Source organism: Cornus florida, unplaced genomic scaffold (assembly GCF_030987335.1).
Source record: "Cornus florida cultivar Cherokee Brave unplaced genomic scaffold, ASM3098733v1 CherokeeBrave_3.0.0_Hap2_Chr07, whole genome shotgun sequence".
Taxonomy (NCBI): Eukaryota; Viridiplantae; Streptophyta; class Magnoliopsida; order Cornales; family Cornaceae; genus Cornus; species Cornus florida.
The window spans coordinates 29,189,278-29,201,602 of NW_026775577.1; the positions used below are offsets into that span (position 1 = coordinate 29,189,278).

At 39.0% G+C, this 12,325-nt stretch overlaps 1 protein-coding gene across 1 annotated transcript; it reads right to left on the reverse strand.

Annotated features, from left to right (window-relative positions):
- Positions 1-11,053: 11,053 nt before the first annotated feature.
- Positions 11,054-12,058, reverse strand: LOC132316525 (uncharacterized). Its single transcript, XM_059814999.1, has 2 exons — positions 11,265-12,058; positions 11,054-11,138 (listed from the first exon to the last, which is right to left on the reverse strand). The coding sequence occupies exons 1-2, from the start codon at positions 12,056-12,058 to the stop codon at positions 11,054-11,056; spliced, it is 879 nt and encodes a 292-aa protein (XP_059670982.1).
- Positions 12,059-12,325: the final 267 nt, after the last annotated feature.

Below are 12,325 nucleotides of genomic sequence, written 5' to 3' on the forward strand. Positions count from 1 at the left end.
TTTAATAGACTAAATCTTTCTCCTCTTCAAGTAAACCCCAACTTTCTTAGGGTTTTGTCCGTTCTTTTGATTCTGAACCGTGACAGGGGTTTAGATCTGGATATTTTAGATCTACTCCTTTGTTATAGGATCAGTAAAATTAGGTTAACTGACATGTACTATTATTTATTTCCCATTGAGAAACGATCCATATGTACGGATAAGCTAGACTCCGAGAAAGGGTGGAAGAAAAACATAATTGGGGTTAGAGGGGCTTGGTTCACTCCAGCTGCTAGGGATTATCCCATCCCGAGCGCCTTTGGTGAATGCTCTGTTTCCTTGTACAAAAAACATAAAACCCATAAGAGTGAATGTCCTTGTGAAATTTGTCTTCCTCACTTCTATACCTTTCTTTTCGATTCTCTAGGTAGTCTTTATAGTGAATTGAGTTACAGCATTTGCAGGGATAAGGTGAATCACTTGAAGGAGAACGTTCTGAATAACGTTCCTTCTTGCTCAGAACTCCTTACATCGGAGAATCTTAGCGACATATCACTTTTGGGTGTTCTCATAGATCAGATCCAGATCCATTCTTTCAACAGAAGAAAGAATCCTCCCAAGAATGCCATTGCTTCTGCTTCGGTTTCCGCCTCTGCCTCGGCATCTACTCCTGCTACCACTTATAGTGTTATTCCGAGCGCTGCACTTGTCATCAATCCGAGCTCTAATACTTTCTATGTTGTTTTGGTCAATGCTCCTGGAACTAGTAATTCTCCTTTTGCCTGTGTGTCCACTTCGGATAAGAATCAAGGGAAGAGACCTCGACCGGATGGTGGGTCTGACCTCGATGAAGTTCTTCTGTCAAGAAGGGTTTGGCCTTCTGGGGTGACTATACCTATCATATCACAAGGTGGACCTACCACTATCGCTGGAATAGGAGGAGCTTCCACCTCGCCCTCTGAAGTAGTTCCATGGACTCCTCGATTCGTTCGAGCAGATGAATTAGTTGTCAACTCCAATGATACCATGTTCAAAGATGGTCAGACCGCCCTGGCTTACTATAAGAATCTATGGTCTCCTAAAGATATTGAGATGCAAAAGGAACTGACCTAGAAGGAAACGTTCAGCCGTTTTCCTATGGCTACTATGGAGGTAATTTTCCATCCCTCTTTCGGTAAGATCAAAAAAGTTTTTATTCTCGAACTTCTTTAGATATACATTCGGTATAATTAGTATTCGTGTATCTGTTTGCAGATTCTGTTCAGAATGATGACCATGCAAAAACATGTCAAGTTATCCAATGCAAGGGCGCGTAGGCTCGCTACTAGACTTAATGTAGCTAACAAAGAAAACAAATTGATCAGCACCAAAAACGCCGAACTAATGGTGCAGTTGAATAATGTTGAGAATGAAAAGGATGCTTTGAAGAAAGAGATAGACTCCCTCCATGATGAGAAAGATGCTCTACAAACTAAGAAAAATGTCATGCAGACCGAAAGGGACACTCTGAGAACTGATAGAGAAAATCTTTAGCGTTCATTGGACGACGAATGGGAGAACTAATTGGTTCTTGAGAAGAGAGCTTCAGATGAATGTGCTGCCTTGCTAAGTATCATTAGCAGGGTTGATGGTGGTATGAAGGCTTTTCATGCTCGCTTCTCCTGGATTGGGGCCCTTAGATATGCAGAAGGATATAGAGACGGTTATATAGACCGTTCTCCTCCTGAAGGTCAAACGAGCTCTTACGCTTAGTCCAGACGATGTTGATGCCTTCTTAGAGATCGATCATCCGAGCATTTATACTGATCCAGCCTCTGACCCTGCCAAAATTACGTCTTCTGGGGTCATTCCTGCCCCCTCAATTAATCAGCCTCTGAACATTTCTCCTTTGTCCACTATGGTTCTTCCTGCAATTGTTGCTGATGGTGGAGTTCAACTAATTGAGGAAATCATCCAGCTTGACTCTCCTTCTAGAGGAGATGAGGCAGTTAATGATGGTGAGGAGAATGCTGAGCGCACCAGGGAGACCGAGGAAACAGATAGGGTTGACTAGGATCTTGTGGACGTGCTAGTTTTTGTTTTCATTTCATCAGGACATTTCATTTTTGTAACTCCAAATTTGTTTTGAACTGTTGAATGAAATGAATATACATATATGTATGTTTTTGCCAATCCTATTGATGTCAAACTTTGCCACTTACTTGTCTAAGTGCTTGACCTTCGGCTAGAATGCCACTTGCCACTGAACTTTTAATTTTGTGCAAGTTTTTGGCGCCGTTTGCCAATTATTTGTCTAAATGTTTGGCGCTCGACTAGAATGCCACTTGCCACTGAACTTTTTATTTTGTGCAAGTTTTTGGTGTTCGACTCATAGTGCCATTTGCCACTGAACTTTTTATTTTGTACAAGTTTTTGGTGTTCAGCTCATAGTGCCATTGCCACTTACTTGTCTAAGTGCTTGGCGCTTGGTTAGAATGCCACTTGCCACTGAACTTTTTATTTTGTGCAAGTTTTTGGCGTTTGGTTCATAGTGTCATTTGCCACTTACTTGCCTAAATGCTTGGCGCTCAATCAATTTTTGAAGCGAAATGAACTCTTTTTATAAACCTTGTTGGATCGATACATTCATATAAGCACAATTCTAAATGAACATCGTTTAGAATGGAATTTAATCTTGCAATCTAATTTTACTGGTGAAACCTTTTTAGAGACGTGGCATTCCATGGTTTATTAATCAATCTTCCAGCCATGGTCTCTAGATATTGTATGCCCCCTTTCCTATGGCCTCTGTAACTCTGCATGGACCTTCCCAAGGTGACATCATTTTTTTGACGATTCCTAACTTCTTTTTCAAAACTAAGTCACTAGGTGCAAAATCTCTATACTTCATCTTTTTGTTGTGACTATTCATAAGTGTTTACTGATAAGACGCGAGTCTTATTATTATTGCATCTCTTTTCTTTTCCAGCAAATCAAGGTTAAATTTCAGCATACTGTCATTTTGTTCTTGATCCTATGCCAAATTTGAACAGTCGGAACTAAATGCTCAACCGGTATTATTGCCTCCGTGCCATATGCCATGGTGAAGGGGTTTTCGCTGGTTGGTAGTCTAAGGGTTGTTTTATAAGCCCACAAGATGTTCGGAAGCTCATCCAACCTTTTTCCTTTCTTTTCTTCAAGCTTCTTCTTGATAAAAGTAAAGATTATTCTGTTTGTGAATTTGGCTTGACCGTTCGCCTGCGGATGGCTTACCGCTGCCGAGTTTTGATTAGTTCCATACTCTTCTAGCAGGTTCCTTACTTGCTTACTGTTCAGATTGGTTCCATTGTCCATAATGATTGACCTTGGCACACCAAAATGACAAATGATATTACTCCATATGAAGCGTCTTACTTGAGTCTGGGTTACACTAGGACATGGTTCGGCTTCTACCAATTTGGTAAAATAATTTGTTGCAAGCAGAATGTATTTGTTCTGTGATCTCGCCTTCAGCAGAAGGCCAACCACATTTATCCCTTACTGCACGAAAGGCTATGGTTTAGCCATTACGTGCAAATCTTCAGGTGGTTGGTGGATCAGTGGTCCAAACCTTTGGCACTTAACCCATCTTCTAGAGAATTCTTTTGCATCTCGCGACATGTTTGGTTAAAAATATCCTTACGTCATTGTTTTATGCGCTAGAGATCTCCCTCCTGAGTGATTGCCACATATGTGCCAGAGATCTCCCTCCTGAATGATTGCCACATACACCCTCATGGATAGCTCACAGGATCTGCCCAGCCTGCAAGGGGGTAACACATTTCAAATACGAATCCGAGAAAGATCTCCTATATAATTGATTATAGATAATGGCATAATTTGCAGCATTTGATCTGATTTTCTTTGCCTTCGTCTTTTTGTTCGGGTAACATACCATCTTGTATGAAAATCATGATTGGATTAATCCAGCTTAGCTTATATAGTATGACATTTGCATGCCGAGGATCCAAGCCTAGTGGTTCTGCAAAGATGGAGGGTTGACATAACACATCAACTGGAATCACCCTTGCCAGTGTTTCTCTGAAATTCGACGCATTATAGGCCAGCCGATCGGCATCTTCATTATATTCTCTTGGTAATTAGATGAACTTGATCTGATCAAATTTTTATGCTTTATGCATAACGACAGAACTGTATGCCTCCATTGTCTCATCTTTGGTACCATACTCCCCAGTCACCTGCCTAACGATCAGCTGCGAGTCGCTAAAATCAACTAGACTCTTGACCTTTAGTTCTTTGGCCAATCTCAGTTCTGCCAGCAATGCTTCATACTCTGCTTCATTATTTGTTACTCTAAACTCAAGTCTGATCGCTTAACATAACGTGATACCTTCTAGGGTTTGCAGCTTGATCCCTATGCCTGCCCCCATTTGATTTGAAGAACCATTAACGAAAAACTTCCATGATGAACTTCCGAGGTCTTCTTCTATGTCTTTTACATCACATTCCAGCAGGAAATCGGCCACCGCTTGTCATTTTATGGCCATTCGAGGTTCATATATTATATCAAACGAGCTCAGCTCAATGGCCCACTTTGTCATTCTTCCTGACAGATCTGGCTTATACAGGATCACTCTTATAGGAAATGTGATAAGAATGACGATAGGATATGATTCAAAATAATGACTAAGTTTTCTCTTTGCATTCACCAATAATAGGATCACTCGTTCGGCTTTTGAATACCTTCTTTCCGGTTCGGCCATTGCTTTGCTAATGTAAAACACTGGGAATTGTTTTCCCTCTTCACTTCATACCAGAATGGCACTTGTCCCAATGCTTGATACGCCAAGATACATAAAAAAACTTCTCACCTGGTTTTTGGGCAGATAAGATTGGGGGGGGGGGGGGGGGTTCTGCATGTACTCTTTCAACTTAGTCAGTGCCTGTCATTGCTTATCCCCCAAGCTTGCCTTCTGTGGCCTCTTATTATGTCAAAGAACAGTTTGCAGTGATCTGATAGCTTAGAAATAAATCAACTTAGTGCTGCTATCCGTCTGGTGAGCGCCTTAACCTCCTTAATGTTTTTTGGTTTTGCATTTTTTATCAAAGCTTCTGCTTGGGCTAGGTTAACTTCAATCCCTTTGCTATTGACCACATGCCCAGAAACTTCCCAGAACCCACACCGAACGAGTATTTGGTTGGGTTAAGCTTCATGCCGTACTTTCTCAATACCTCAAACACATCTTGCAAGTGTTGCAAATGCTGGTCTTTCTTTTTACTTTTTACTACCATGTCATCAATATAAGCTTCTACGGTTTTGCCTATTTGACTTTTGAAAATCTTGCTACCCAGCCTTTGGTAAATGGCTCTAGCATTCTTCAGTCTGAACGGCATGACCTTGTAGCAATAGATCCCTCGCTCGGTGATAAAAAAGGTTTTTTCTTCATTATTTGGATCCATAGGAATTTGATTATAACCTGAATAGGCATCCAGAAAAGTTAGCCGTTCATACCCAGTAGTGAGATCCACCATTTGATCAATCTTTGGCAATGGGAAAATATCATTTGGACAAGCTTTCTTTAGGTTGGTGAAATATAATACAAACTCTCCATTTCCCATTCTTCTTCTGCACTACAACCACGTTTGAAAGCCAAGATAGGTACTGAACTTCTCTGATGAATCCTGCCTCCAGCAATCTATCAATTTCATTAGCTATGATTTGATTGTGTTCTGGGGCGAACCTCCTCTGTGTTGAGCGTTGAAAAGTGCGCTTTTAAACCCCTTAAGCTTGAGTGTTCTAGGACCTTTATCTATCTTATTTTCCCGTTTTAGTACTTATTTGTGTTTTTGTCTATTTCAGGTCAATAATGTTACAATGGGCTAAAAATGGTTTCTTAAGGCCTTTTTGGAGCCAAACTAAGTCTTAGTGAGGATCCGGAGCAAAAAGAAGCTGATTTGGAGCAAAAGGAGGCTAATGCTGAAAAACTGCCAAGTTAGATCGATCCAACTTTTTCTGAGATCGATCGCTTTTTCTGAGATCGATCGAAAATAAAAGTTGGATTGATCGCACTTTTCTCTGATTGAACGAAGAAAAAGTCTGATCGATCGAACTTTTGTTGGCAGCGAGCTGTCTTATTCCTGCGCGCGCCCAAAACTCCCACCTACCACATAGTACGGGATTAGATATTTTTGGAGCTATATTCCTGACTGAGTGACTAAGAAAAGGACCTTCTATATAAATGGAAGTGACCCATTTTGTAAAGAAGCTTTTATCATTTTATTTTTTACATTGTAATTTATATTTCTCTCTCTAGAAAGTTAGAGATTAGGGTTAGAAGAAAAGAGGGAAGTGGAGGCACATCTCAAAGACCCATCTCTAGATCCACTCTTTCTCTCTCTCTAGAGCTTCAAAGAAGAAGAAGAAGAAGATGGAGCCCTGTTTGGAGCTTGCCCTTGAGGGTTTCATGACCACATTTACCTCCTCCATGATTGGCTAGATCTACACTTAGGGCTTGGATGAGTCCTAAGTCTTGTGTAGTCTAAACCCTTGTATTTCTATTTTTGGGGATTTATATATATTGTTGTGATTAGTGTTCTACCCTTGTGAATTTAATGAATCTTGGTATATTTCTATGATTTCTATGGTTTAAGTCTTCCTATTAATTCTCTAGTTTATTTACATGTCTATGTGTGATTAAATTAGGAATTATTTCTTACATGATTCATATGGATTAATTCTTTCTATTGATTCTCTATTTTAATTACATGTTGTTTTATGTGTAATTATTTGGGGAATTGATCTCTACACTAGATTCTCTATGTTGGTTGCATGTCTATGTGTGATTAATTAAGGATTTAGTGATGGCTAAGCATGGGTTTTCATTGAATGGGTTTGTAGATTAATTTGATGGATTATACTTAGGCTTGATGAGTTGTTCTACAATTTAATTCATGCTTGTAGGTAGGTAGAGAATCTATACTTGATTTGATATTCCATGGCTTATTATTGTAAATTCCATGATTCTTTAGATTGATGTGTGCTACAATTGTGACTGGTTTGATGGGTCATGCTTAGATTTGATGGGTTGTTCTACACTTAGTTTATTTGTTGGTTAGGTAGACAATTCATACATGAATTTGATGGTTCATGCTTAATACTGCAATTGGTAGTCGCATTTTGTTCACAACAATGTATTCCCCATTAATGGAAAACAAGTGGTTAATTACATGAGCTTAGTGGTGATTCCAACACCCTAAGACCTCTCTTCATATCTCTTAAATCCCTATCTCTCACTAGTTTACTTTTCTTGCATTTTAATTAATTGAATTTTAGTTTAATTCAAACAATCAATCTCTCCTTTGCAATCTTGTGATCCACTAGAGTCAAAGTTAATTTCCAATACGTATAATCCCTTGGGACGATCCCTACTCACTCTTGCTACATTAGTAGTAGTGTTGGTAGTGATTTTTATAAATTTAAATTTGACCTAAAAGGCTTTTCTTGAACCGCACATTCATTACATTATTTTGACATATATAAGCAGCCTCGTCAAATTTTGGCGCCGTTGTCGGAGATTAACGGTTTTGTTTGAATTAAACTAGACAATAGTATTCATTTGATTGCTTCTATTTTTATTTTATTTTTCATTGTATATTCTTTTCTCTTGTTCTCATTATTATTTGTTCAATTAGGTACTTGACCACAAGGAAGGCAAACTTTGGAACTTAAAACAATCTTTGGAGCTTAAAGCTAATATTAAAATTTCAAGTTCCTTAAGGACCGTTGTGAGCAATTTTTGGAACTTTTGTATTTTAATTGTTTCACTTCTTTGCATGCTTGTGATAACCCTTATTAAGGCTTATTTCATTACTTTATTTTAAGTCCAAGCATAGGCCCTTGTTGAGGCCAATATTTTCTTGCATTTGGATTTTAATTGTGAATGGAGGAATTGTTTGATCCAAGTATGGGGGAAAATTATATCCCTTCACCTTATACTCCTCCATCATATTTTAATCTTTATGAGATTGAGTCCAATTCATTTCATGCATCATCTTATTATAGACTTGATCACTCATTTAATCCTTCTTATGACTATTACCCTCCCCCACCATTTTATGATGAACCAATTCTACCACCTTTTAGGTACTCACCCGGATTTGAAGAAAAAGTGTTAGCTTTACTTGATGTGCATATTTCACAAGCTCCACTTACTAATTCTCATTCTCAAACTTTAGCCAATTTAGAAGCTCAAGTTGAGCAAATTGCAAGTACTCTTTCTCATCAAGAGGAGGAGGAAAAGGCAAATGAAAAAATGGCAAGAACTTCGATGTATATAGATGAGGATGAGGAGAGTGAGGAAGAAGTAGCAAGTGAGCTAATGCCTAGCACTCTATCTGTATAGAGGAAGAAGTAGCAAGTGAGCTAATGCCTAGCACTCTATCTGTATAGAGGAGGAAGTGGCAAGTGAGTTAGTGGCTAATCCAATATAGCATAACATGATTAATGAGGACTTTCCTTATTTTGATTATGATTTTATCTCGGACATTACTACTTTAGAGAGTGAGGAGATGTTGACCACACTTGGGGTAGGAGAGAAGGAGGAGGAACTCGTTGAAGAGGGCCTTCCTTTTATTATCTCCAATGACCCTCTTGAGGAATGCCTTTTTGAAATGTATAAAAATTGTGATTTTGACCTTGAAAGCTCCAAAAATGAAATAAACTCTCTAATGGACTCCTTAGCTAACTTGGAAGGTGAGGAGATGGTTATTTTTTAGGAAGAGGAAAATGATAAAGAGAATATGTTTCTTAATATTCCAAATGAGTCTTTGAAAGACATTGACTTGCCAATTCACATAGGAAGTGATTCTTTGAATACACTTCAAGAGCACAAAAATGAGGCAAGGCTAACCATGATTGATTTTGTTTTTAAGACCGTGGATGAAAGGAACAATATTATCTCTTTCATTTCTTTTCAAGTTATTCTTTTGGAGGATGATTTCATTGTTATAAGTGAGGCATCAAATGAGAAAAGTGAAAAGAGGGTCAATAAAGATGTTTCATATCCGGTTTTTGATTATTTTGATTAGTGAGTTGACCTAACGTCTTGCTAGAGACGTTAAACACTAGTATTCATTGAGTTTTCAACTCCATTTCTTTTTATTATTTATTTTTATTTTTTGTTTTTGTGTACATTCTTCTATCCATTTTTTAATCTCTATTTTTGTTACCATCATTGGGGCTTAACATAGGGTTTTCTGCACTTTCATGTTGAAAATTGAGCATTTTGCATAAGTTTGATCGATCTCAAATGAGAGTTCGATTGATCGAACTTTATTCCTGCAGCAAACCTGCATCCAAATCACTCTCTGTCTCATCGATCCAAGAAAATCTTCAGCAGTAATGCACTAGAGAGAATAAAAGATAGAGAGAGATCTTGGGATTTAGAAATCACCACTAAGCATAGCTTTTCTACACCTTTAATGAATGATTAATGAGAGGAAGAACATGTATTGCCACAAAGTGTGTGTGTGTGGTTGTTTCAACAAGCATGGATGACAAATTAAGTATATATTGTCTAAACAACATGGTGGATAACACAACATATCAAATTAAGCCATTAATCCTTTCTTTAAGCTCACAATCCAAACACATCACAAGGTTAGAGATATATGTTACTTGCTTTTCATAAGTATGGAACATCAACAACAAGCATGAATTGTCCTCCCATTTAACAACTACGCTACAACTAAGCTAATGGCATGAAATTAAACTAATTAAACTAAGGGAGAGGCACAATCCATCAAGAAATGAGTATGAACCATCAAATAAACCACAAGAACATGACATTAAGCACTAAGTCTTGACAATCTCTAGATCTATAGCATCAACACACATAGACATGCATCAATAACACAAGAAATAGAGACAAACACATGAATATCTATTCTAGCATACATAGACATATGGATAGAATGAAATGATTAATTGGAAGCATTAAACCATATAAATCATTGAAGAAACAAGATCTGTATATATAAAAGTGTCAAAACATGAATTACAATACAAATCCCCTAAAAAATACATAAATCAAGAAATAGAAAGCATGCTTAGGGCTAATTCTAGCCCCAAGAGGATGTCTAGCCACTCATGGATGATATCCTCCAACCCTCAAGGGCAAGCTCCATGGAAGAAATCTGTTCTTTGGTTTTTAGACAAGAAATCAACTAGCTGTCGTTTCTCCTCCTCTGCAAGCCTTGACCTTACTCTTGTGGTTCTGTTTGGTCTCAGAGGATCAATCTGCACATCCATGAGGGGTTTTTCAGCAAGGACCAAAGGCTCTTCCTCCTCCCCAACCTCTTTGGGTGGAGGCCCCTGTAATTGCTATCTCGGGTTATCAGATCGGATAGACGCTTTTCCTTTCCCGCTGATTTTCAAAGTTACAGAGTAACACTCTTTAGCTGCTACTTGGACTCCATGGATATCAATTACTTTGCTCCCATTTGGACTTAAGCATTTCATTACCTGGTGCAAAGTCGATGGGATACCTCAGACTCCGTGAATCCACCCTCTTCCCATCAAGAGATTATAAGATGGGTGAATCTCAACAACTACAAAGCTTTCCATCAATTCTTTCTCGGTAGCAAGTACTGGCAACTCGACCATACCGATAGGCTCCACCCACTTACCATTGAATCTTAACAGTAGATTTCCTGTCGGTTTGAGCCTTTCTGATTCAATCTCGAGCCGGTCAAACGTTACTCTTGTCATGACATTTGCGCTGCTCCCCGAATCAATCAAGACTTTTCGAACCAAACATTCTGCTACCATCAGGCTAATGACCAGGGGATTTTCATGAGTGACTTGAACTTGTAACAGATCTGTTCTGTCAAACCTTATCTGAACTAAGTTATTATGTTGGTGCTGAGCGTTTACACTGCCTATCCTCCTTTTTATTTATGCTTGTCGAAGATGCATTTGAAGCAGTTTTTCTGACTCTTCAGTCAGCTCAGGCCGGCCATGAATTGCAATTATTATGCTAATAGGCTGAGCATTATGGTAGTTCGGCTTCTGATTTCTTTTCACTTGCTCAACTGGTCAGTTTTGCTCTACTGCTGGTCCTTGAAGGTAGCTAGCGAACTCTCCCTTTGCTATCTGCATCTCTAATTGTCTTCTTAAATTCCTGCATTCATTAGTCAGATGTCCAAAATCACTATAAAAAGCACAATGTTTGGATTGATCTCTTTGTTCGAGCGGTTGTTTAATCGGTAGGGGAGGGCAAAACTTATCTTTATTTTCCTGGAACAACCTCACCAAGCTAACTTTGAGTGGAGTGATCGATTTTTCCTCCCTAGGCCTCTTTTCTGCTTTCCAGGGGGTTGGACGCTGTGGCGCAACTTGGTTTTGCCTAATCTTCGTTCTGGTCTTCTCTTCCGTTGTGACCATAGATGTCTTTCTTGCATTGGTAGCTTCTTCTTCCTCTAAGTGCACAAAACAATCAGCTCTCTGGTTCAGCTCATCCATAGTCGTCGGTGTATTCACCACAAGATTTGTGTGGAACGGTGTCCCTCGGTTCATGGCCAGTTTGAATGCTTGAACCACCATGGATGGATGACACTCTATTACCATGCTTTTTTCTATGTTAAACCTTGTGAGAAAAGTCTGGAGACGTTTGCCTTCTAGCTGTTTCATTGTAAACAGACTTGATATATCCTTGACTGGCTGCTTATTTCCATACTGGCTTATGAATCTATCGCATGAGTTCTGGAAGCTTTCCACCGATCCTCTTGCCAAGTTCTTGAACCAATTGAGCGCTGGTCCGGTTAGGCTTGTAGGAAGAACTTTGCACATTAAAGGATCATTTTCTGTGTTCAGAGCCATTTTTAGCTGAATATGATAAACATGCTCGATTAGATCGCTCGTTCCATCGAACAAAGTAAAAATTGGCATAGAGAATTTTTTTGGATTTGGAGCATTCAAGATCTCATTTGTAAATGGTGAATTGACAGTCTGAGCTGCCGAATGGAGGGCTTCATTTTCCTTCGGGAGTATCTTTTGCTCAACAGATCTCTTGCCTGAACTCCTGTAATCATACATAGCCATTGACGGACGGTAGATTAGATCAAACGTCCTTTCTTCAGTTGACTCCCTCTGTCACGATGGCATAGCCTTATTATGACTGAACTCTATGGCCTCTTCTCACCTGATCCTTTCTTGATATGGATCGAACTCCATGGCTTCGTCTCACTTGATCCTTTTGCGACGCGGATCAATCTCCATGGCTTCTTCTTGCCTTATCCTTTAACGATGCGGATCCAGATAGACAGATCCTTCTCGATCTTCTATATAATTGACATTCGGCAGAAAATC

Excerpts from the sequence above, each read along its gene's own strand:
- LOC132316525 (XM_059814999.1), bottom strand. The coding sequence starts at position 12,058 with ATGGCTATGTATGATTACAGGAGTTCAGGCAAGAGATCTGTTGAGCAA. Across the intron at positions 11,139-11,264 it reads CTCAAAGTTAGCTTGGTGAG|GAATTTAAGAAGACAATTAG; the intron begins GTTGTTCCAGGA and ends TAATGAATGCAG.